The following is a 26,886-nucleotide window of genomic DNA, read 5'->3' as shown; positions in this document are numbered from 1 at the left end:
CCCGACACCCCCGCGCGGGTCCGGCCGGCCCGGCCCTCCGCGGCGCCGCGGCCGCGCCCTGCCTCCGCCCCTGCCTCCCCGCCCGGCCCCGAGCTCACCCACACGGAGCCCTTGGCAGCGCTTGTTTGGCCTTTCTGTTGCTTTTCTCAACGCTGCGGTACCGGTAACGTTGGAACGCTCGCAGGACCAACTCCTCTGCGGCTCATGGGATCGAAGGGCTGTCTCGTGTTCCCAGCCCGAAACGACCGCGCAGCCAGCCCCAGGTGGTGCCCGGGGGCGCTGGGCGGGCTCGGGGTGGCGGTGGCAGCCCGGCTGAGCGAGGAGCCCGCGGGCCCGCGGCTCCTGCGGCGGCACTGCGCGGCCCGAGAGTCGCCTGGTGCTGCATGTGGGCTTGGAAGAGCTCTGTGAGGGAACATGGAGCGACGGAAGAGAAGCTGGGGGGGAAGGGGAGCAGACAGACATGGCTGGGAAGAGGTGCACCAACCTTGCTGCGGTGAGGACTAAGACGTGTCTAGGCAGAGTGTGAAGAAATCTCAGCTTTCTTGTTCGCTTTGTCACTTCAAATATCTGACAATAAACGTAGTCCGCGGGGTTTGGAGAGCTGTGAAAGATGAAGGTGGAGCTTAGGGGAAAGCCCCTTATTATTTTAGCGAAGTACTTTGAAAGAAAACAGAATATTAAATTTCAAGGAAATAGAAAGTTCAAAGAGAGCGTGTGCCTCATTGAAAAACCCCAAGTAGTGCAGCCTGCAGCAGCTTGAACAGTGCTTACAGAACTCCCCAAAAATCCTTGTACATCAGCATTAACTGGCGTGCAGCTTCATTTGGCAGCTGGAGACACGCTTAATGGAATTGTCTCCTGGCCATTTCTCATTGCAGTCGTGAGATTGTACTGAGAGGTCTCGCATCTACACTGATCAAGGGACTGAAAGCTAACCAGAAAATGAGATTAGCTTTCTGGGCTCTTACTAGTACACACTGCCAGCAGAAGAGGGAATTGTGTCCACCCATCAGATCCATCCACATGGATCAGACAGCTTATTTTAGGAATGGACAGCAAGATCTCAAATTATCATCATGTCAAGATAATGTTTAATGTATACACATATATATATGCATGCTGGGTAGAGAATTAGTTTGTAGCTGTATGCCAGCTTGGCAGTTCTCCCTTTTTCCCCTTTTCCTGACAGATGGGGGTGGGGGGGAAGCTGGTTTTCTAGTGTGTCTGTTATTTACAGGCCTGAACTTCTTGTTCACTTCTGATTGTTCATGGAGGACCATGCCAAATGGCCTTTTATCTTTTATGTTATCATCCAGCAGGGGGTGATAGGAGAAGTTTCTAGCAGGAGACAGAAATCTAGGGGAGGGGCCAAGATTTCCTGTTAGTTTTCCCCATGAAGAGTAATGTTTTACAATTACTCATAACTTATGGTTATAGACAGTGACTGTGTTTTGTTTGTCTTCCATGTAAATGAGAAAAATAAATCATACTATAAATAAATGTAAGTATCTGTTTTCTTGCTAAACTGCCTGCAAAAAATCACAGTATTGCAATTGCAGTACAAGCAGTAGAGCTGAACACCAGTATTTAAGAGAATGAATTGGGTAAGCTTTAGGGGCAGATGTTTGCTCTCACTGTTTTCCATCCACGCTGCCCTAATTACTTAAAAAGCTACAGATGCAAAGCTGTCTGATGCAGAACCACCAACTAGAGTGGCTATATATTGGTGCATTAACAAAGTACGGTATAACAAGTACTTCCTATGGAGAGAAAAAAAAAAGGCATTAAAGTTATTACTGCGTGTAATTATTTCAGGTAGAGGACTGAAGTTAAGAAGTCTGTTATTCTCTGGTTTTGGCACAAGTAAAATATGGAGTTCATTGACATAATTACAGAGGTTGTGATCCTTGGCTGACCATGCTGGCAGAGACCCATCATGTTTTTAGTGCAGCTTTGTGACATTTCAAGGACTGTGTTTGTCTTACGTTTGTGTTATGGATAGATTTGTTAGCTGTTCCTGAAAAAAAATAGATGAAATTGGTTTGTGCCTGGTTTTTACTTTTCCAACCTTGAGTCTGGAATATGAAGATGACAGGGTCCACAAGCTGCACTTTCTTCCATGTGACGGGCCAGTGACAGATGTGACTGTATGGCAGCTGTAAAACAAAAGAAAAAAGTATGTTGTTCACAATTTGGAATTACTGACAGATAAAACAATAGAAAAAGTGGAACTTAGAGGCAAAATAAAGACAAAAGTGAAAAAAAAGCAAGTTGCAAATATGGGAAATTTAAAATACATAAACGATTTTGCTGTGAATTTTGATTGGTTTGAATGAAATCAGTTTGTGCATGAATGTTTGATTGATGAGGTAAGACTAACAACCCAGTGAAAACAAGGACATGCAGACAACCTTGAGAAAGTTCCAAAAATAATGCACTTTTTCTGTGCATGGCTAAACTTACATAGTTATGGTGCAGGAGAATGCAGCTTAAATGAATTTTGAATAAGGAGCACAGCTGTCTCACAGATATGCTTTCTAATTTGATATTAGTATCTCATTTGTAATTTGACAGCTGCCTCCAGGATTTTAGGCTTTTTCTTAGAAAACATAAACTATACAAAATGTTTCTAAATACCTTAGATTTTTTATGCTACATAAAAAGTTTAAGTGGTAGGGAATTTTTTAAACCTCATGCTTCCTGCTAATTCTTGTAAGTTTACTAGTTTTAAGGAAGTAAATCTTCCTTTTTCTGGAAGGTCAGACAGCGGTCTAGCAGTTTGTAATTAGACCTTCCCTACTAACCTTTGTAAAAAATTGCTTGTCTTAATTTTTCTGTCACGTAAGTGCAACCCAAATATCTATTTCTTCTGATAATTCAGACCTAACATTAGAAAGAGGCAAGGTCCTAATATCTATCCACAGACAGACAGAGGACCCTAACCTCAGTTTTGAATCCTGCTAGGGCATGAAGGTTTCTTCATAAAGAGTGTGATCTTACTGCATTAGCCTTCTCTAAGGAAAGAGTTGCTGCAGTCCAGGAATTTTTATTATCTTCTCCATAAACATCCCTAGCAACATTTACCTTTGTTGCAAAGTTTATGAGACATAATGTTCTTGTCCTACATTCCCAATTCTGCCTGCTCTGTACCTGAGTAGGGGAAAAAAGTAATCTTCAGTTTGAAGACAAATTCTTGAAGGTTGAGCCTCCACATAAATTGGGGGTGGGGGCGGAGTGTGCCAAAACCGCGAACACTGCGTGCTGAAGTAAAAGGTCCAAAGAAGATGATTGCAGCTGCCAAAGCCATTTAAACACAAAATATTGTCTGACAGAAGACATGTCAGTCCATTTATCTCGGTTTGAAAATAAAGAAAAGCATGTCTAAAGCACATTGTAGTGTGCTTCTCTTTGGAACAAAATGTGTACTGATGTGGGTCAGTATTAATTTCTAGGGACAAGAGGGGCTCATGCTTAAAGTTCATTGGGGAAGGTCATGTTTTCTTCCTCAGACTATGTGTAATGCATATTGAAAATAGTATTTCACTTTATTTGTTGTCTGCTTACACAGAATTCTGGTACTGTTTGAGAGGCAAATTTTTCAGGTAAGTTCAAAGTAAGTTTAATATGAATAGACTCAGTACTGCATGATCAAGCACATGCTAGGACAAATTTCTTCCAAGACACTAGTTAGTTACTGCTAATTACAGAATCAAAAATAATATGGAGTGGATTGCAACCCTGAGTTGCCAAAATTACTGTAAAACATACACTGGGTAAAATAGGGGCTTCTTGTCTTACCACTGTGGTGAGTTTGACCTTGGCTTGCTGCCAGATGCCTACCAGCTCTCTTACTTTTCTTTCTTCACAGAATAGGATTAGAAAATAAGATGGAAAAGCTCATGATTGGAATAAAGCCGGAGAGATTACTCACCTGTTACCATCATGGTCAAAACAGACTCAACATGGGAAAGATTAATTTACTGTCAATTAAAAATAGAGTGCAATGGTGAGAGGGGAAAAAAAAGGACAAAACTGAAACCACCTTCCCCTTAGTCACTCTGGCTTCTCCTCAGATTCAGCTTCACCACTTCAATTCTTACTCTTCCTACTTCTTCCCTCCTGTGTGCTGCAGGGGCATGAAGAATGATGATTGCCAATGTCATTGTCCCATAACTGCTCCTCTCTGCCCGTCCTTCATCCTGGTGCTGGTTTTCCCTTTCATGTCCTTCACAAACTGCTCTAGTGTGGGTCCTTTCAATGGACTACTGTCCTTCAGGGACAGACTGCTCCAGCATGGAATCCACAGCAGATAGCTGCTCCTTCCAGGAGCCTCCCTCCTCCTGAATGAGCTTTCTACTGTCTACAGCTTTCTCCAAAACACACACCCAGCTGCTCCTTATGAGATCTTCCATGGGCTGCCTGTGGTTATCTGTTCAACTGTGGTTATCTGTGGAGGTGCAGGGGGACAGGCTGCTTCACTGTGTTCTTCTACAGGGCCTGCAGAGGAACCTCTGCTCCAGCATCTGAAGCACCTCCCTCCCACTCCTTCATTGCTGGCATTGGTGTCCCTAGGGCAGTTTTCCGCATATTTTTCTCACTCTTTCACAGCTGCTGTGGAGTGGTTGTTGCACTTTTTGAAATATCACAGAGTTGCCAGCAGTGTCACTGACAGGTTCAGCGTTGGATAGCAGTGGGTCCATATTGGAACTGTAAGGAACAAGCTGTGTCACATATGGGGCATCCCCTGAACTGTTCTTGCAGAGGCCTCCCGCCTCATCCCACCAACTTTGCCAAATAAACTAAATTGAACCATTTAGATTATTTTTTGTTACTCTGATCCAGTTAAGAAGTATGACTTGCTGATTTCACTGAAAAGGTGAGAAGCAAGCCAGCTGCTACCATGACTGTTGGGGGAATGAATAACTCCTCCTGCAGACTGCTTTGGCAAGAGTGGTGAAAGCTCATCCTGGTGTAGCCTGGCAAAGACAGTATTTTAAGCAGAAGGAGAATCAGTCAAGGTCCTCCTAAGGCACTAACAAATGAGAAAAACTTCAACCCTCTGAACTATTTCAAATCTTATTTATCAAAATTATCATTTGTCTTAGAAAGCCCCCTCTCCCAAAGAAATAATAAATCACTACTGATATTATGTATATAACCATAAATAAGTACATACATATATGCAGATCTATGTGTATGTATATGTGAGGAATTCTGAACTAATGTTTGAATTGGTTTAACTTGTTCTTTACATTTTTGAAACATTTCACAGATTTCAGAGCTTGGTCTCACAATTGCTTACAGGTGGTCCAAGTGCAGATTTCTGAAAGGATTGCAGACTGTGTATCTGCAGTGGTCTGCTCAAGCCCTTCCTTTGAGTGTCTGTTGATGGTTTCACAAGTCAGCTTTCCCAGAGAAGTTTGTTTCATTTTTCCTTCTTTGCTTTATTGAAGCTGATGCCTTGGGTTTTAGCTTTCAAATTTTTCAGATTCTGTGCTGCCTAGGTGTGTAGCTCTGAGCTTTATATTAAGTGTTAGTAAGTTCTCTTCACAAGGTAGGTAGACAAAACAATCCCTTTCCATCAAGGACAACCATTAAAGTTTCAGGACCAAAAGGTATAAACAATAGAGCACTGAAGATAGGAACAAGGAGGATGGGACTTCATAACCTGAAGCTGTAATTAGGCAATTAACTATAATATGCAAATGGACCAAAAAAAAAAAGGTGTGAAACCTTGTGACTGGTTGTCCATTTCTGTGACCATTGTGGGTCCATCTTGGGTGTAGCCAGGTTGCTGTACTGCCCAGGGTGTATCCATTGAGGTCTTCTAATAAATACCTACTTTATTCCTTTAACTCTGTCTGGTCTCTGTTCCAGGTTCAGCCTTTCAAGGCATCAAAGCTGTTGTTACAGCTGCATGGTGCGTTGATCTTGACTGGATGCCAGGTGCCCACCAAAGCTGCTCGATTGCTCCCTTTCCTTAGCTGGACAGGGGAGAGAAAATATATAACAAAAAGCTTGTGGGTCGAAGAAGGGCAGGGAGGCATTGCTCAGTAATTACTGTCACTGGCAAAGCACACCCAACTTGAGGAAATAAGTTTATTACTGATCAAATCGGAGTAATGTCATGTTAATGAGAAATAAATCTAAAAAATACCTTTCCCCTTAGCTTCTTCCCATGATCAAATTCACTCTGGGTTTTCTCTGTCTTCCCTCTGCAAGTGAGACAGGGGACAAGGAATGGAGGTTGCGGTCAGTTCATGTGTTGTTTCTGCCATTCCTTCCTCCTCAGGGGGAGGATTCCTCACAGTCTGTCCCTGCTCCATTGTGGGATCCCTGCCATGGGAGACAGTCCTCCATAAACTTCTCCATTGTGAGTTCTTCCACGATCTGCAGTTCTTTACAAACTGCCCCAGCATAGGTCCCTTCCACGGAGCGCAGTCCTTCAGGAACAGACTGCTCCATGTGGGCCACCTGTGGGGTCCAAGGCCTGCCAACAAACTTGCTCCAGTGTGGGCTTCTTTCCATGGGGTCACAGCCTCCTTCAGGCATCCATGTGCTCTGGCGTGGGATTCTCCATGGGCAGTAGGTGAGTATTTGCTCCACCATGGGCTTCCATGGGCTGCAGGGGCACAGCTGCTTCACTGTTGGTATAAGATCTATAGTTAATATGATTTCATGCTATATTGTCTCATACTGCTACTTGTAGACAGGAGAAAAAAAAAATCTGTATCAACACTTTTTTCCAGCATATCCAAACATAAATGTTAGCTTAGGACCATGAACCTAAAGTTCCTTTAAATGCTATTTGTAAATTCTGTAAAAAACACAGTACTTTTGTTATTTCTGGATTCTTTTTTCAGTTAAGACTTTCACTGTATTCTATTGTTATGGGTTCCTTTTTTATAGCATGGTTGCTCTACTGGCATCAGCCGAAATCAAGATTTCAATTTTAAGGATTTTTTTTACTAAAACTTGTTGTGCAGGAAACAGAATGGCCTTCTCTGTCCCTCTGGCAGTCAGTTTCCATATAACATGTTCATAAAAGTGCTGTATATGTGATTCCTGAGAAACTGCATGGAAGGATGAAATCTGAACACATGAATTTTCCAGTACTCCCATGGGATTTCTTTTGTATCGTGTCAATTGTGGATAAAATTCATAGTCTGATATTTTCCATCTCTGGACTAGGTGTTCTATTCCCTAAGGAAATAATAAACCGTGTATTTCCAAGTGTTGAGAATTGTTAGGATTAATAGCCTTGCACAGCACTTGAAGCTAAGGTACTTGAGGCCTTAGGCTGCAAGACGTCTCTGAGAGTAAACCTTTTGATAAAGCTAATGCAACCACCAAACTAGATGAAAGTGGCAGATGCAATCAGAATGCGTCTAGGAACCAAGGAAACATTTCTAAGGGAATATGGTAATTTTTCAGACAAATGGCAGCCCAGCAACCAAAGGATATCTGGGGTGTGTGGTCTGGAATGAGGGTCCCTCCTTGGACCACACAGCTCAAGCTGCTCTGTATGTCAGATAAAGAAACAAGTTATTTACTCAGCAGATTGGTGGCCTTCAGGCCTTCAGGCAGGAACCTAGGGCTGAGCCCTGTTGAGGAGCCATCCGCAAAATTCCTAACATGGACTAGGTGGCAGCTGCATAATTCCCGCAACACAAGACTGCCTTTCACTTGTATATTTAGTAACTTGAATCTATAATAAGAATTGTCCCCTGGTATGTGATTCAGTTCTTTCCTTTTTGGGACTTCACTGTAAGCTCATCACACAATCATAAAAACTGCACATTACCATAAATTACAATGAGTTTATTTATACAGCTAGATGCAGTTGCTTGTTGAGTAGTTCCTAGAGTGGTGTGCTGCAGCATAAGAGTGTAATTCATTTTTATTAGGAATTTCATTGTTGTCCATAGACTTTTGGAGATGGTGTAAATTCTTGGAAATGGAGAAATTTTATTAAAAAGGTGGATATTTCTGGGATGTGTATTTTATTGTACCTTTATACAATCTTTCACAGGGCCCTTTCCAAACTTGTCCTGTTGAATTTCTAGACTGCAATTTCCAAATCTGTCTTGTTTCTTTATGTTCCCAGGAGTTAGTGGTTTGGTTGTTGTTTTGCCCTAGAGGGTACATGTGGAGTCCTAATTATAGAGTAGTCAGTTTATGTTCTACATTTCACCACTCCTTTTCTTTTTTTTCTTTTCTTAAGTTTAAATCTGTGTTATGTAAATATTTTATTCAGGTTTGCCTCTCTCATGTCTGTCACAGACAGATGCTGAACAAGAAGTTCCCTAAGATATTAAGACTGCCTGTAAAATTGGGGTCTCTTGTAAGAATTTCCTAAATTTCTTCTTCATACATGATACCTTCTAACAGTTTCATACTTTCTTAGTCAAGAATACTTAGTACCTTTCCTTAGTACAGTCTGAGGAACATGTAGTTTCATTTATATATCAATTAGTAATGTAATTTCAATATCCAGGACAAAACAAGTTTCTTTATGTTGTAGTTTAACCCCAGCTGGGAACCAAACCTCATCTAACTGCTTGCTTACTTCCTTACATCATGACAGGGGAGAGGATCAGAAGGGTACAAGTGAGAAAACACAAGGGTTGAGATAAAGACAGTTAATAGGTAATGCAAAAACTGTGCAGATAAGCAAAGCAAAGCCAAGAATTTGTTCCCCTCTTCCCAAGGGCAGGCAGGTGTTCAGCCATTCCCGGCAAAGCAGGGCCCCATTTGAGAAATTCAAATGCCATCACTCCAAACATTGCCCCCTTTATTCTTCTCTTGGGTTTACGTGTTTAGCACGATGCCATGTGAGCGGTGGTGTCCCTTGGGTCAGTCGGAGTCAGCTGTCTCAGATGTGCCCCTTACAACTCTTAGTGCCTGCCCAGCCAAATCGCTGGGGAGTGAGGAGCACAAAAGTCCTAGACAGACACTGTGTAGGTGCTGCTCATGGAAACCCCCCTGAGCTGCCAGCACTGCTTCCAGCACAAATCCACAACACAGCGCCATGCAACCCGGTGGGAAAAAAAGCAGACTTCTCGCATTTTGGGGTTTTTTATTCCGGCAGCTTCAGTAAACCTTCCTAAGGGATAAAATTCCTGATGGATCTCTCTCGGTTTTTCCATTGATCCTTTTATTTCTAAGCCTTATATTATCATGTAGTGCTCTGATAAACATAAGTGGTGGTGTTTTGTGGTATAAGTAAATATTTATAAAAAGAAAATAGCAACAACAACAAAAGCAGTAGGTATTTATCTCTTGAGGATGAGTTACAGGTCAGAACCTTGTCAAAAGAAAGGGTTTAATTGCTTGTTATCAACACAGTACTTAGTTCTCAATAGCAAAGGAATGAGGCTTTTGAAAAAAGAGCAAAAATTTTTTTTTTGCTATTTTTTGTTTCTAATGCAAACTAAGACAAAAGAGGACTTGATGTATGGATTTTCTTGTATCTGTAGTTCCTGAATTAAATAGAGAAGGAAGTTATTTCTTCAGGGAAGTGCTTTTAAGTTTACTGATTAAATGTTCTGCATAGATATAGAGATTGCATTGCTGCAGTCATTGGCATTAGTGTCCAAATCTTTTGCAGCTTCTGCTTCTTGCAGCCACTTCCTGAATAATATTTCAAGATATGGTCAAGAAAATTTATGGTCTGAACAAAAAATATAGAAATATTAATTTAAATCTCAGAACGAGGTCCAAGGTTGACAGTTTTGTTTCTTTGGTATACTGCTGCTGGTTTCTGTATGAAGTAGTGTATTGATAGACTATTCTGGGAAACTGGTCTGGTGCTCTCACAAAAATAAAGACACAAGCGTGTATCATTCATCCTATTACACCTTTAGTATATACACATAGCAAGAGCTATGTTCAAAGAAAAAAAGATTTTAAGAAATCCTCATTCTCCCACAGCAAAACATTGCATTGCACATTCTAATTGTGAAGAGTCATAAAATGAAGTAGCAGATGGTTCATGCTGAACATATTAAGGATTTGGTAATAAAGCAAGTACATGTTATAGGATCCTTTCTGTATCAGTCATGATTTTTCAGAAATTGGTTCAGGATCAAAAGTTGATTGAATAAAAATCACTATATAATATCAAATAATGCACAGGAAATAATTACCTCAGCTTTGGAATTTATGAATAAAAATCACTTATATTTTTACCATTTTGAAACTGAAAAATCCATATTCCTGGGAAAATGTACATGGGCAAATAGCCCACAGGAGCAAAACTGATGTGGTTTCATTATGATGAAAAAAATGAAAAGTGAAAAAGTGAAGTATAAAGGGAGGTACTGCTGTAATTCATTTTTCCTTACACCATTATTGTTTAATTGATTTTTTAAAGATCTACTGATTATTTAAACTAATCTACTGATTATTTATCTGAAATCAGAATTAGCTTGATCTTTAAGTACCCTTATGTCAGTTGATGCAATCTTTTTGGATTTCAGTATAGCTTTCAATGCTTTCTCCTAGAGGATCCTTCTGGACAAAATGTGTAGCCTGCAGCTGGATAAACACATCATGGGATGGGTGAGCACCTGGCTCACAGGTTGGTGAGGCCCACAGAGGGTTAAAGTGAATTGAGTGACATCAGACTGGGAACCTGTCACTGGTGGGCTTGCACAGGGTGCCGTCCTTGGCCCTGTGCTCTTCAGCATCTTCATAAATTACTTGGATGTAAGACTGGAAGGAATATTGAGCAAGTTCCCAGATGGTACAAAACTAGTTGGAGGTGTTGACTCCCCCAGGGGCAAGGGGACCCTGCACAAAGAGCTCAACAAATCAGGGGTCTGAGCAATCACTAACCATATGAAGTTCAACAAGATAAAGTGCTGGATTCTGCATCTGGGACAGGGCAACCCTGGATGTATGGACAGACTGGGAATGAGGTGCTGTAAGCAGGGCCATGGAAAGGGACCTGGGGGTCCTGGCAAGTTGACCATGGGTCAGCAGTGCCCTGGCAGCCAGGAGGGCCAACCCTGTCCTGGGGTGCATCAGGCACAGCATCACAGCTGGGCAAGGGAGGGGATTGTCCTGCCCTGCTCTGAGCTGGGGCAGCCTCACCTCCAGTGCTGGGGGCAGTTTTTGGTGTTACAATATAAGAAAGACATGAAACTGTTAGTGAGTGTCCAAAGAAGGGTCACAAAGATGGTTGAAGGGCCTTGAGGGGAAGCTGTATAAGGAGCAGATGAGGTCACTTGGTCTATTCAGCCTGGAGGAGACTTGAGGACAGATTTCATTGCAGGCTACAACTTCTTCCTGAGAGGAAGAGGGCAGGCACGAGCTCTTCCCTGTGGACCCAAAGGAATGGCCTGAAGCTGCGTCCAGGCAGATTTAGGTTGGATAGCAAGAAAAGATTCTTCACCCAGAGGTAGCTGAGCACTGGAACAGGCTCCTCAGGGAAATGGTCACAGCCCCATGCTTTACAAAATTTGCTTGTTTCTTTGTTTCTAAATTCAACATTCTGGAGGATTTTTGAGTTGTTGATTCAGGAGTGATGTGGAGAGTGAGGTGTCAGAAACAGGGAAGTGTAGTGGACTGGAAGACTAGAAAAAGTGCAACTGCATTTCCTGATGCTGTGTGTTATTTCACAGCTTCTCAAAGATTCTTCAAAATATATCAAACTTCTGGGTCATTTGGTATTAAGTCAGCAAGTCTGCTGACGACACCAAGCTATGTGGTGTTATCAACACACCAGAGGGCAAGGATTCCATCCACAGGGACTTTGATAGGCTTGGGAGGTGGGCCCATGCAAACCTTATGAAGTTTAACAAGGCCAAGCACAATGTCCTGCATTTGGATCAGGGCAATCCTAAGCACAAATACAGGCTGGGAGGAGAATGGATTGACAGCAGCCCAGAGAAAAACTTGGGTGTGTTGGCTGACAAGAAACTTTAAGTGACATAGCCACATGTGCTTGCAGCCCCGAAAGTCAACTGCATCCTGGGCTACAAAAAAAGCAGCGTGGCCAGCAGGGCAAGGCAGGGAATTCTGCCCCCCTACTCTGCTCTTATGAGACCCCACTTGGGGTGCTGCATCCAGCTCTGGGGCCCCCAGCATGTGGTCCTTTTGTAGCAAATGCAAGGGGGGCACTTAGATGATCAAAGGGCTGCAGCACCTCTCCTGTGAATGACAGGTTGGAAGAGGTGGTGTTGATCAGGCTGGAGAAGACTCTGGAGAGACCTAAGAACAGCCTTTCAATTCCTAAAGCAGACTTATAAAAAAGGATGAGAGTGACTTAACAGGAATGTTTAGTGATAGGATGGGGAGTAATGACTTTAAGCTGTTGGTATCTATTAGATATAAGGAAGTCATTCTTTACTGTGAGGCTGCAGAGATGCTGAAACAGGTTGCCCAGAGAAGCTGTGAATGCTTCATCCCTCTAAGTATTTAATGCTAGGTTGGATGGGGTCAGAATAATCTGGTCAAGTGGAAGGTCCCATGCTGGGGGCTGGAACTAGAGGAGTTTAAAGGTCCCTTTCAACCCAAACCATTTTATGAATCCAGGTTATTTCACAAGGCAACAAATTCAGAAACTTATATTCTATTTAAAGGCCTACTATGGGCTGTAAACATTTATTATATATTTGGCATAAAAACAAATGTGTGGATCAAAACAGATATGTATACATATTCTCTTCCATGGCTTGATTTCTTCCTAAAAGAAAAGGATGTTAGTTTGCTCCGTTGTTTTTGGGGTTTTTTTTAATATTCTTGGGATCAGGTAAAACATTTTGAGTATTTTTGTGCCACTTCCTTACTTATCTACAGAGACAGTTAATGATAGTTGAAGTCACTTATCTGATGTGAGAAAATACTGTTTCTTCTCTGCTGTCAAGGAAGGAAGTAGAAGATCATTCAAACCACCCCAGGATATGGTGCCCTTTCTCACTCACTAGTAAATGTTTTGCAATATCACAAAATATCTGTTCCATGTTCATACATTCTGGTTGCCAAGTACATGTACAAGTACAGGGTTGACAGCATTCATGAATCTCTGGTTTATTTTTTAGGCAATGAAGGATTATGTTGATCTTTTTATTAAACATGTCTGATACACTGATGGTGGCCGTGAAAATCTTAGTTTTGAGGGTAATTAGTTCTGTTATGTAAAGCAGGCTTTATTGAATTTTCTGCTCAACCTGTTTGGTACCATAAATTATGGGTTCTAGCTGCTATTTCTTTGCCAAGGTAAACAGTGTGGGGCAAAATGAGCAATCCATGTGCAGAAGGTAGGGATATTAATAATGTGAAAAAACTGGTTAGAACATCTCCACATAAAGCTAGTACTGATTTAGATAACTTGTTTTGAACCTCTGCAGCTCAGGATACCCTTGAGAAAGTAAGCAGAATAGGAGATGTCCTAAAACAAGGGCATCTGAGCTTTGGGGGTTTTTTGGGTTTTATTTGGTTTGGATGGGAAGCTGTTTGTTGGTGTATTTTTGGTGGGGTTTTTTTGAAGGGGGGGGGGAAGAACAATTTTTAATTGTAAATACCAATGAGAAAAATAAGTAATTTTCATTGCATTTGGATGCAGCTGAACTAGGAAAATTGAAGAAGCAGCACACAGCATAATATTCCCACAAAATAATTGATTTAGTAACAAACATACCTGCTGTGTTATTCACAGCAAGCCTTATAGTACATCTGGGATTCTTCTTTATGTGTGCCTTTTGTATTCATAGCTTTGGTGTGACTAGGAAAATGAGTAGAGCAGCACCCAGCTAGGCTTACTATGAAGGACAAGTGACAGCACTCTGCCCATACTGAAGGAATTTTTGGGAGACTGATGCAGACTAACTCTTCTGTCCTCAGCACTGTTGTGTTTCGCACAGGCTGCCTTCAGGATTACTGGGATTGTGTGCACGGCAAATGGTATGGAGCCCAAAAATCAAGGAAATTATGGGTAGCAGTTTTGCGTTGCTGTTGTGCAAATTCTTCCTGTGTTAAGAAAACACAAATTTGCACTCAAATGGCACTTTTGAAAAGAGAAGGATTTCTTTGCAGTGGTAGACATGAGTGATGATTAGGGCTATTTCTTCAATAGGCAATATTAAGAAGATGGCCATTGAAGGAGTGGTTGCCTTATACAGATGGCAGTGCTGTCACAAATGCAGGCGTGCCTTGAACATGCATCATGTATTGGTGGCAGCAGGATTGTTACAATCTGCAGGTTCCTTTTAGCAATGAGAAATTTTCGTCAGAATCTTTCTTGTTTGCTCACCTGTTGCTTGCTCTGTGATAAATGCTGGAACAGCAAGCCCAGAGAAGGAAAGAAGTAAATGATCTTAAAAATTATCATTAGCACACAAGGAAAAACATTGTAGCTACTTCCCTCATTACATTCCCCCTGCAATGTCAGTCACTACGACAATAATTTTCATTTTCTGCTCTTTCTGATGTTACTGCATAGGTGAAAATCTTTTATCCCTCATAGGCTGAAAACTAGCAAAATCTCTTCTGTAAAGACAATAGAGGTCCGTGCCTAAGCAGGGTATTCCTGGACATAAAAAAAGCAAATCCACCAGTGGGCCAATACATCTTCTGTGGTTTTGAGAGGGTGCTGTTCTTCATGGCATTTCCATGAATTAATTCAGTGGTCACTGGTTCAATCTTTTTATTCTTTATGTTGTTGTGAAACTAATTTCTGCAGTAAAGACTAACTGATTTGACAAACTGATTTACTTTATTTTGTAAAGTGTTCCCAAAATTAAGAAGCTTCATGAACATCAAATATCTGCTCCTTTTATCTCCATACTCATTCTAATTTGAGCTTATGCCCTTCTAACAGGCTTTTCCCTCTGAGTGATTGCCTTTTTCTGTAAACCTTTAGCACCTTTGTCTTCTCTTCTTCCCCATGAAAAGCAGAAAATAAGAGCCAAGTCGTATTAAGTTCTAGGTCAGAAGACATTTTGGTATCTAATTTTTGTTTGCTTTACAATTCATGAGAAGCAGATATTATGCAGATACACCAAAATCTGTAATTAAGTTATTCCTGGTATTAAATTTAATGAGCTGAAAAATCCATTGCCTGCCCCATTGTTTATTACTTTCTTAATAAATCTATCTCAGTTACATCCTGTAACACATTTCTTACATGCCATTTCCTACATTTCTTGCACACCATTGACACTGACCTCCGAGTTGCCTAACATCTACTCATCTGCAAACATCATGACAAACAGTAAACATCTCCTCATCTCTCACCTAGATTCCTAGTCTAGTTCTTCTACATTCCTTTGTGAGACTTCTGATAGCAATTTGTGTTCATTGTTGAGAAATGCAAGATACTTTGGACTACAATCTGTCAAACATACAAGAATCTCATTTTGTTATCTTCAAGGTGGTAAGCTGCCTGAGCTGCCTTGCCCTTTATTAACTTTTTTGTGCTGACAAAGTCTCTATAGATAAGATTCTCCTGAATATTTCGCCAAACAATTAACTGAAGGTTGCTTTTATAATAAGGGACACATTGGTTTCAAACATTTTGATCTGGGTCAACTGTGGCTGCAAAAAAAAAAAAGGTATGACAATACACCTGCCATTAAGATGGCCACCATATAATCCAACCTAATCACAGGTATTTAATCTGAGACACCTATTAAACCATTTTAGGAAAATGGGCAAAGAGGGAAGGACTTAAAATGCATTTAAAGGCTTTTTTTTTGAGAACTAAACATGAAGCATGCCCACATGGCACAATACAATGATGTGTAGAGATAATGGGAAGCTAGCTGAAAGCAACACTGCATTTTTCAAGGAGATAACTGAGGATTTGGTGTGGAGAAAAGACACCAGAAATAGGGATTCAAAAGCTGGATGAATTCTTGAGAATTGTCATAAACTTTCAAAAAGCATCCAGTTCCCACTTTTAGGTAATATTTCTGTAATATCTAAAATGCACCAATTTTGTCTTTCACACATAGATTACTAGCATACAATGGTAGTTATTAGAATTTTATGTAATTATCAGATGTTCAGCAGATAATATCAGCTATGACTTATTAAACAAACATCCACAGTAATGTTGCTTCACTGTCATCTAACACAGTCTCGGTACCATCATACTAATGTGCAGGTATTTTTCCTAGAAGAAAGCAGTCTATTCAACTAGAACAAAACTTCGAACTACTAAAAATAAAGATCATTTTTTAAAAGTAAAAGAATAACTTCTGTGGTTTTCTATTCCAGACTAAAACACAGAAAATGTCCTTTCAAAGCAGGTATTTGTTAGACATTCTAGCAAGAGTGTTTTGTACATATCTGTGATTTCATCACCTGTTTTCAGCATACTAAAAGTAAGGAGTGCCAGAGCGTCCTTGAATTGAACTCCTGAATCAATGAGTGTTTTGTCATGCTGGGAATGGAAACTTCCAAGAAACTGGCTAAAATGCTACTAGTTTTACTACATGTCACTCTTTTCTGAGTCAGCTCTTGAATATTTCACTGAGCCTGGTGTAACCAGAATTTCCAGTTTGGTCGGGACAGCCCTAAAATATTCTGGTATCCAGCAGATAGGGTTCTGCTATTTTTCCACACCACATGAAGGAAACAGGATATTCCTGCTCTCACCTTAAGCCTTGCATAGGAATGCAGGCTTTTGCAGCACAGAGGTAAGAGACAGGGACTCTGGCACAGGCTTGTGATGTGATACTGCAAAACAAGATGAACAGAGTATGTTCTACTCTGCATTAAATGTTGGTTAGTATGATGAGTCCTCAACGCTTATGTTCAGCTAGGCAACCTGACATGGGCCCTACACAGGTGACATAACACGTGCTCTCTTTTCTTTATTCTGGTTTCTGTGGCTCTAGAAAAAAAGAAAAATACTTTTCACCGACAATAACTATAGCTAAAGTAGCATAAGTAGGGAACAGAAGTTCTTCCCTAGCTGCCTGAAATAGCACCTGAGTTTTCTCACTGGAGGTAGGAACTCTCAAATAGTTCTTCATTTGACTGACAATGCTAAAAGACATGTTCATCACTAAAATTTGATGATGTTTGTGGAAGAAACATGTCTACTAACTCTACTAAATTTTAGTAGAGTTAACTACTATAAATGTCAGTAGAAGTAATTTAATTCTACTTAAGATCCACCCCTCTCTCCAGTATGATCTAGTATACTTAATAACAAAAGAAAAATGAGGACATAGTATGAAGGATGGCTAATATTTTAGCTGGATCACGGCAGCCCACCATGATTACTGATAAAAATTATTCATGTTACAACTGTTTGAGAGAATGAGCTGGAAGTCGTCAGCAAGACTTCTGTAAAATTACTGAACCACATAGTTCTTAAACAAATACTTCCTTGACTTAGCAATTTTCAAGGTCTTCTCAGTTACTGAGATTGTAAACCTGTTGCCCAAACCTATAGATGCCGAAAAAGAAGTCACTGCATGCCATCGTGTGGATATTTCAAGGACAGCAGCATCTATTCTGAAAAGATGGATTCGTTTAAAAAAAAAAAAAAAGCGAGGGGACGAGGGGGAAGAAGGGAAGAACACAAATATGTATGTCCTTGAATACAAATATCGTGAGGAAACTCATTCCAGAAAATAGAGGGGTTTTGTTTTCGTTTCTTGCTTTTCAGCTAAAATAAACTAGCAGTGCTGTGTGGCTAGAGGCCATACTGTCAACTGTTAATTGTCTGTCATTAGTTAAGCAACTAGCCAATGACTTCATGATTTAGACTTCATATCCAAGACACTTCCATTACAAAACCTTTAAACACCCTTTGCAGCATTATTCTCTACCCACGCAGAGACAGCAGAACAGAATTGTCCTGCTAGCAGCATTCTTAGGATACCTTCCACTTTGTTGTCTAACATATATACCATCATGATTCTGTTGTGAGTTCCAGCTACACATATGGTCATTCCCTAAGACAGTCAAAGCTACTCAAGCTGAAGTAATGAATTTAAATGTTATCATGAAAAGGATGGCAGGGAATTAAGAGAAATGACAGAAGGAAAGAAGAGGATAAGTTTGAGGCAAAATCAATTAGATTTTTTTTTTGCCTTCTTATATAAAACAGCTTGTGTCCACAGCTTCCATGAACAGTCTGTGCTTTATAATATAATATATAAGTCCATTTCTCCAAACAATTCCATATTTTAAAAAGTTATTTATTTGGAATACAATTAAATACAAGCACAAGGCACAGATGTTCACATTGCCTTTCCACATTAAAAAAATAGGAAACCAAATAAGAGGTAAGTCCTGAAATATTTTTATGGCTCATATCAAACTGTTGAAATTAGAAACTGTTCTAGAAGGGGGGGGGGGGGGGGAAGAAAGTGCCAGTTCACCTCAGAGTTTTTCTGGATGGTGTTTCTGGATAAACAGTTACGTGTTTAAACACAAATATGCTTATGTGCAGCACAGCAGTGCTGAATGAGACTCCAGAACTCAAAGGGCCTATAGTTTCACTGATACAAAGAGACTGTTTGTTGGTGGGATGGCTGTTCTGTAGTTTACCAAGATTATGGATATCTTTCACATAATACTATTTTGAACTCATGCCACCTCAAATTTATTTAAGTTGGATCAGGCAGGGCAATAGAAAAAAGAGTGTTAATCATCTAAATACATTAATAAGCTATATCAACATGAAGAGACAGGAAATGAAGGAAGAGAAATGCTCATGTAACCCTTTTTTTCCCTTGGAGTGAACATAGAATGAGCACTGCTCTCTTGGTGCTTTTTTCCAAAGGAGACCCCTGCACTAGCAATGGTAATGGCAGAAGGGGAGATGTGAGCATGTTGGTTAAAAGCAGAGGTTGGGTAAAAATTGTTTGGTTTTAGTTTAGTTTGCTGTTGGGGTTTACTTGTTTGGATTACTGCTTTTGTTTTAAGCAAGGAACTGCAGTTCGCTGGAGCATGTCACAAAAAGACCTGTTCTGGCGGCTTTCCTGAATGTCTGCTGTGCACTGAAGCATTTTGTGTTTTCTGAGTGAAAAGGCAAATCCAGGGCTACCCAGGGAGCAACAATCCCTACGTACACGCGTGGGCGCGGGGTGCAAGCTGCAGCCTTTCAGGTAAGAGGGTCGGGCTGTGGCAGCGAGAGCACAGCAGTGGCAGCAGTCACTGCAGTTTCCATGGAAGAAACTGCAGGACGGGCCGGGCCCAGCTGCCCTCGGAGAGCCGAGTGTGACGAAACGCGCGGGCACAGGGCACGGCGCTTTGTCACCGACGAGTGACAGCACCTGGCGGCGCACGGCGAAGCCCACCGCCCTCAGCAGGCACGGCCCGCCCCGCCGCGCCGCCCCCGGCGAGGGAGGGCACACTGGGCATGCGGCGCGGGCACGTCCACTCGGGAGGGTGGGCAGAGGCCGCGGAGCGCCGAGTGGCTCGCCGGCTCGAGCGGTTCCTCCCCTGTCGTTGGTAGCGCCCCGTGCGGAGGGCGGTGGCGAGCGGCGCAGCGGCGCGGCGGGCTCGGGGCGCCGGCGCCTCAGCGCAGGGCCATGAGGCACCTGCCGTACTTCTGCCGCGGGGAGGTGGTGAAGGGCTTCGGCAGGGGCTCCAAGGAGCTGGGCATCCCCACCGGTGAGCGGGCGCGGAGGGCATGTCTTCCCGGAACAGCACGGGCAGGGTGTCCGCGGGGCTGGGCCCAGCCGTGGGGTTGCGGGTCCCCCGCCGGGTCCCGGGAGCGCTGCCGCCGGCCCGGTGCTGGGCCGGGGTTCTGCAGCCGGCCTGTGCCGCGGCCCTCGGGCGGAGCCGTGCCGTGCTCCTGCCCCGCAGCCGTGCGGCAGCGCTGTGACTAAGCTCGCCTGACCTCGCCTCCGCCCCGCCGCCCTGCAGGGCTGCGCTTTTGTTATGATTTGCGATTTCCGAGAACGGCCCTGCCTTGTTACCTACCAGCGTTTTCCCGACGCCTTTCTTCTCCCTCTCCTGCACTGCTTAGAGTCTCACTCCTTCCCTTGTGTTATTCCCTGCACCCCAGTCTGTAAAGAGGTTTCCCTGGATCTTAATGTTTGTTCCTTTTCTCATCTAGTGATCGTCACGATGTACGGGATGTAGATGAGTGTCACGTTCTCGTGTGGCAGCCTGGGAAAATATCCCTTCGCATAAATCTCTGATAGGAGTAGGAAAGGGAGTAGGCATTGGGAATCGCTGCAAGGAAGAAAGTTTAAGGGGCGTAAAGCAGAGTTTGAAACAGAGCAGGTGGGCTTGGCCTAGAGAGAATACATTTTCCTATCGCCCATCTCTGTTTCAGGTGTCGAAATGCAGGCAGATGAATACTGCAAGAAAATTTTGAATGTTCTTAAGCACACACTGAAGTCAGTAGTCATATTGCACTACATCTAACAGACATGAAACTTTATAAGACCACTCTTGTAGTGCCGGATTTCTCACATCTGTTTCTGAGAACATTTCACATTTTTCTCCTGGTTGTTTATAAGTGATGTGTTGGTATTAGGGAACAGGGAAGGAAAGCTGTACCTATCTGTGAGCTTTTATAAAAATTTGGTAACCATTCATTCTTTCCAATCAGTTTGGTATCTTGCATTAAGAGATCTATTCAGCTTGGAAATAGGGGTAGGATAGTAATTTTGACAGAAGATTCAAATTAGCCAAAAGGAAATTTTATTTTACTGTGAATACATAGTTTTCAAAGAAATCTCAAGTCCACAGATGCCTCTGAAAGGGAACTTGTGCAAAACTGACAGATGACTAAGCAATGATTACATTTGCTTCTACATAGTTTATTTCATCCGTAAATATTTTACTAATAAGTAGTTCTGACATGCTATTTTATAGTGCAGAAGAAAGTTGACTTTTTCCCTCTCGTTTTTCCTCGTGGTAAAGCTGTGGTAATTGTCCTAAGAATGAAATGTGTTCTGGCTGTATGTATGATGTTTTTATTAATTACTACTGCAGAAGAGAAAGAAAACTATACAATACAGTGTGTGTGGGGGTGTGTGTGTGTAGGAGTTATAATAACTCTGGTGTTGCCACAGTAACTAAATTTTATGAAGCTGTTTTATACTTTGCTGATGGTCTGTCTCATTATTCTTATCATCACCAGTGTTGTTTGTAAATAGTGTGTAGGCAGAGTTTGGCTTTTAAGTACTTGAAGATCCTGTTATATACTTGATTTACCCAAAGGCACTTACACTTTATAAAATTTTTGCAGCTAACTTTTCTGAGCAAGTAGTTGAAAGCTTTCCATCTGATATCCCTACTGGTATATACTATGGATGGGCCTGTGTTGGAAATGGAGATGTGCATAAAATGGTTGTGAGCATAGGATGGAATCCCTTCTATAAGAATATTAAGAAATCAGTGGTAAGAATTTTGCTTTTTGTGGGATTTTTATTGTAATAAAAGACTGGATTAATTTTAACAAGATACACAGAATTTGATTGATGAATGGTATCTAGAAATTTGTGTACCATTGGAAATACATTTGTTATCTATTTAATAATATTCTGAAAAGAATATACTCTCTGTAACCAGAGAGTATGCAGAGGAAGTTGAGTAAAGTTTTTCTTTCTTCCATTCCACCATTTCTTAACTACTTCCAAACTTAAAATATAATAGTACTTGAAATGATGGTTGTTTGACTTGCTGATAGCAAATTAAGCATGAACTTGGTAAACACATTGAATTTACTGGTTATGAGACCCTGGCATAAGCTGGGACACAGTGATAATCTATTGTTCTCTGCAATGTATCTGCATTTCATATAGGAGATGTTGGGGCAGCTTAATTTGTAATGAATTTTTAATTAATTCTTCTCTTAAATGATGAAATGGATGCATAAGATGCTGCAGCTTAATGTACCCAATAAATACCTGAAGGCATATAAGGGTGTAAGGATGGAGAAGTTAAAATCCTGAGCTGTAACAGCTGTGGGGTTTTTTGTTGACAAGTGCTGGTGCTTTTCCTGAGTCTTGCAAAGCTCTCTTTTATTTGCTGAAAACAATTTTATTTGTTCACTTAGAATTTCTGCTTCTAAGTGTTTGTCTTTGGAAAGTCTATACTTAAAAATTTCTTTGCTGATAACTTTTCTGAGCAAGTAGTTAAAAGCTTCCCAAATAATAGCTCTGCTGGTAGATGCTATGGGTTGGCTTGTTTTGGATATGCATAAAAAGGTTTTGAGTGTCAGGTCTGTGTCTTAGTCTGGACTTTCTCTTCGATTTTATCATTCAGTTCCCTTTGGGGATAGGTGTAGAAGCTCTCCTTGAGGCAGCTACTTCTATCAAAATCTTCATAGTTATTTTAATGTATCCACTTGTTGATGAAACACTAACATTTCCTACCTTAGAAATCTTAACTCTGAGAAGTTTTGAAGCGCTGCTCCTGATGTCTAGGGGTGTGGGGTTTGGGTTTTTTTAAATTGGCTTGTTGGGTCTTTTTGTTTGGGTAGGGGGGGTTTTGATGTTTCGGTTTTGTTGGTTTTTTTTTTTTTTTCATTCCTTTTCTCTTTAAACACTTTTTACTCTTTAAGGAAGTATTTTTTTTTAATTCTATGCAGAATGCAATTCTGCTTCCTAGTACAAACTAAAGCCCTGGCCTTTTTATTTTGGATTATACATGCTATACTAAATGTCCTTTTATTTTTTATCTGTTAAGCAGAATTTGAATGTTGGATATTAGGCCTACATGCTTACAGAGAGAGAAATAAACTCTTTAAGTTCATTGTAATTGTCCACTTACTTCTCTTCCTTTAGGAAACACACATTATCCACACCTTCAAAGAAGACTTTTATGGAGAAATTCTTAGTATAGTCATAACTGGATACATTCGACCCGAAAAAAACTTTGATTCCTTAGGTCAGTATTGAAGGTCTCCCTCAGACTCGTTTATTTTTTGCCTTACTCATGCAAGTTCTGTGTCTTCACTGTACCTCCTTCCACTCTGAGATGTTTTATTGGTTAACCTTTAAAATGTCAGTGAAATGTTTTCGTAATTTAAAACCAAAAAAGACATATCCCCACATCTTCTTATGTATCACACTAAAAACCTGCACTTTTATTTCCCTTGTCTAGGGAGTAATGTTAAAGTCATGGGCTTGTCATGAAAGTCAAGTGTACTAATTTATTCTTAAAATGCAGTTTTGTTAGTATTGAAACAGAGCTGCTAATATGTCTTTTGACAAATGAAGAGGATAGTGGTGGTAACAGGTAAAAATGCAACTTTAGCATGGTAAAAAAAAACATTTTAAAAGTAGAGAATTCTGCCTTTCAAACCTTATAGTTACATTCTATTTCTGTGATTGTTGTTTGATATTTTGTGATGCCTTATTTTCACTTGTTATTGTGTTCAGAATGCAAAACAACTTTTAAATATTCCTATTCTTACCTTTTCAGATGCGCTCATTTTGGCAATTCAGGAAGATATTGAAGAAGCAAAAAGACAGCTAGATCTACCAGAACATCTTAAACTCAAAGAAGATAACTTTTTTCATCTGCCAGAAGGCAAAATAGTAAACAATCGCTGAGAAAAGCCATACAGCCTTTTTTCTTTTTTTTTACTTTTTTTTATATTTCTTTCTTTCTTTTTTCTTATTTTCTTCCCTGTCATGGAGCTTTTGTATTTGCACTGCTCTCATAGATACTTTTGTGTCATATGTCTGTTAGGTGACTGAGATCAGAACCAACCATACAAGATGACTTCTGTTTTCTTTGGTTGAGTCATCATTAGCCCAGTCATACAAAAGAGCTAGAGGGCTGTACTACTGGTTGTAGATAAACAATGTATGATGTATCCTAATGTTACCAGGCCTTTGGAGATCTGAGCACATTTAGAACATGACCAAAGTTAATTGTAATCATGAGGTGTGGTTAGCTCATTTAATGAAGAATGCCTGTTCTTAACCTAATGTTCCATAATGTCCCATTTTCTGCGTCATTCTTAGATCTGAGTTTTAGCTTAGAAAATGTTGGTATTGATTGACTCAGAAAATTCCAATGCTTAGATAGATAACAATAGTAAGATTAATTCCATATAGTTCTTGATTTTTTATATGCTACACAGCTGTTATGGTTGAAGCTGTTACTTTAATTGAAATTATTTATTTTAAGTTTATTTGAGATGGAAGAAATCGCTGTTGCTCATTGTGTTGCTAGAATCTGAATTATATTTCTTCACACTTGACTGAATATATGATAACACATGATTGTGTAGTTTAATTCTGAAGAGGTGATTCACATAATTTCAAAATATGAGTAAAAGTGTGAAAGCTGATAAACTTTAAGGTTCAGGCCTAAAAGATGCAGAAACAATATAACAAGACTGCTGCTCATTGCATCTTAAAGGAAAATAGGTAGTGAGACTCGTATTTGCATTTTATGTGCTGCTGATATTTTTCATAGGAAAATCTTGAGGTTATTTACTGCACTGGCAATAAAATGTCTGACTTCAAGGTTGTCATTATTGTAAGGCACAGAAAAATCTCATCAACACTCTGCACTAAGTGCAGGCAAGAGCCAAGGTTTTGGCAGACCAAGTAGATAAATACACAAATGAAAACCTTTGGAGATTTATTAGATAATGTATCAACACTATAAAGATTATTGATTATTTTTTATAAGTAGCTGCAGACAGTCCTTCTCTGAAATATGGGGATACAAGTCGGGGTTGGACTAGATGATCTCTGAAGGTCTCTTACAACCCTAACTATTCTGTGATGGATTAGTGGAAGGAGTGTGATGAGAGTTGATAGTAATTTGAAAAACAGTTTGAAAAAAGTATGTAATGTGCGATTCAATACCTAGTCTTCTTTTCCTCTGATAAATTTTTCTATCCCTTGGTGAATGGAAGCAGATTAGCTATAGTGACTGTCACAATCATAAGTTTTTGAATCACCTTCTGATGTGTCTGGGACATATTCTGAAATTCAAAGTACTTTAAATATCAGCTGTGATTCTCTGTCTGAGCTACAATGTTCAATATGGAACGCACAATTTCTATAGTGAAATTTGATTAATTTACTCCTTGTCGTGTTCTAATCCTACTTTTCACTCTAGAATTTAGAAGAGTTTTACCAAGGTAGCTGATTCGGTCTTTGTGGCAGGTGGTGCTGTCAAGATGATAGTTTCACTTCATACTGCTTTAAATTCTAGCCAGTATCATGGGCTATTATTAGGGAAGAGGTCTTGAGGAAATCAAGGGTTCGTGTTTGCTCTTTAGGACTTCAGGAGAAAACTTGATTTTGCTTAAATGAATTGTTCACCAGTGGTGTTGATAGCAGAGGCAGATACAATACATTTGGGAGACAGGGACATGGGACAATATACTTTCTTTTAAAGGAGAAGAGAAATAATTTAGTGGGCTTTTTACTATATAATGTGTTGGAAACTATTTCTAAAAAGTCTGTAAAAGAATTGTCTTGCAAGATTGATGATTGGAATTTTAAAAAGGAGAGATAAAAGGAGAAGATTTTTTTGCTAAGAGTTTATGCATTCTTCAGATTTGTAGCAACATTAAAATAATATATTTTACTACTCCTTGTAGAGAATAAACAGAAGCCACACCAGTCACCAGAGAATGTTGTCAACATTAGATTGTTGTTCATCATGGTACTGTAGCTGAGCACTCATAGCTGCCTTTAAAATTGATTTTTGCCAGTGATGTCTTGGGTCTGTTGTGGAAACTATGGTGCCTTAGGCTGTTCTGAATAATACTTTTCTGTATCTGCTAATAAATGCCACTGTCAAAAATTCAACTCACCATTTGATTGTAGAACTGCTGTGCTATGGATAAAGAACAGTAGCAAAGGGAAAGCTTGAAAGACTTAGCTTGCTCTCAAATCCTAGCTGACGTATGATATATGGATACACTGAACTAAGAAACTGCTCTATATGTGTTTGTCTTCAAAGAGAGTGTGTTAGTGCATCCATTTGGCTGAGTGTACCTGACCATATTATTTAAGAGAAAATGTTATACATCACTCTTTAAGCTCAAAATACATAATTCCTAGCACAGTATAAACTTTATTTTTGTATTATGTACAAGTAGCTGTATTTTGGTTGATGTTGTTGCACTGTACTATTACTAAAGGAACTGTAATTGATAAAGTTAACCTTCTTGTCTTGGATTTCCTTTCCTTTGCCACTCCTAGCAATGTTAGTTGTTTCCATTTTAGGCAGAGCTTTATGGGGGTGACTGCCTTATTTTGAACTTCTAAATCTTCACGTGATTTTGTATTCCTCTTTGTTACTGAAGGGGCAATGATGAAATCCACAGAATAATGTCAGTTACAGGGTGATCATGAGGTCTTTAGGAGTATCTAACAAAAAAAATCCACTCAAGAATTATGGCTTAAGAATTAGTCCTTCTCAAAATGAATTAATTTGTAAAGATAAGTCTTAAATGATTAACAGCTCTAGAACTGTTTATTGTCAAAAAAGTGAAGGAACAATTTTAAGGCTTAGTCTATCTCTTGGCCGTCGGACCATAGTGACAACAAATAATAGCACTTCCATACACTTTTGTGTGAAGACTCTGTTCTTCATAGCAAGGGGCTATAAAGAGCATCCTCTTGTGTATTATTATGTATCCAGCAATGCTAAAAAAAATGCTTTGTTTTGTCCCTTTAAGGTAGATTACCTGCTGAGTGTTATTTATTCCCTTTGGCATAGTTTGAAAGTGCTGAACCACTTTAAAAGACAGGTGGAAAATTTCTGTTGTAAATGCTCTCTGTTTTTTTTCAGTTCTCTGTAGCTCAAGAAGATCCTAAAGAAGACAGAAGTAGTCCTTTTTGCCAGTGCACTTCTGGATTGTGTTTTACTTTGCAATAAATTCAAACTCTCTATTTGTGATTAAACACTATTTAAACTACTGGAATTAGATTAATTAGGGGTTGATGTGTAGAATGAGGAATACTGTGGAGGTACTTGGTC

The 26,886-nt window shown here is 40.3% G+C and overlaps 1 protein-coding gene across 1 annotated transcript; it reads left to right on the top strand.

Moving 5' to 3' along the window:
- The first annotated feature begins 19,341 nt into the window (after nt 1–19,341).
- On the top strand, nt 19,342–26,066 carry RFK (riboflavin kinase). Its single transcript, XM_064735941.1, has 4 exons — nt 19,342–19,581; nt 21,173–21,324; nt 22,713–22,815; nt 23,353–26,066. Exons 1-4 carry the CDS (start codon nt 19,500–19,502, stop codon nt 23,481–23,483), a joined length of 468 nt encoding a protein of 155 aa, XP_064592011.1. The 5' UTR covers nt 19,342–19,499; the 3' UTR covers nt 23,484–26,066.
- The last annotated feature ends 820 nt before the right edge of the window (nt 26,067–26,886 follow it).

This window comes from Zonotrichia leucophrys, chromosome Z, assembly GCF_028769735.1.
Source record: "Zonotrichia leucophrys gambelii isolate GWCS_2022_RI chromosome Z, RI_Zleu_2.0, whole genome shotgun sequence".
NCBI classification, from domain to species: Eukaryota; Metazoa; Chordata; class Aves; order Passeriformes; family Passerellidae; genus Zonotrichia; species Zonotrichia leucophrys.
The sequence above is the reverse complement of the archived record's forward strand: the minus strand, read 5'-3'. Positions and strand labels throughout refer to the sequence as shown.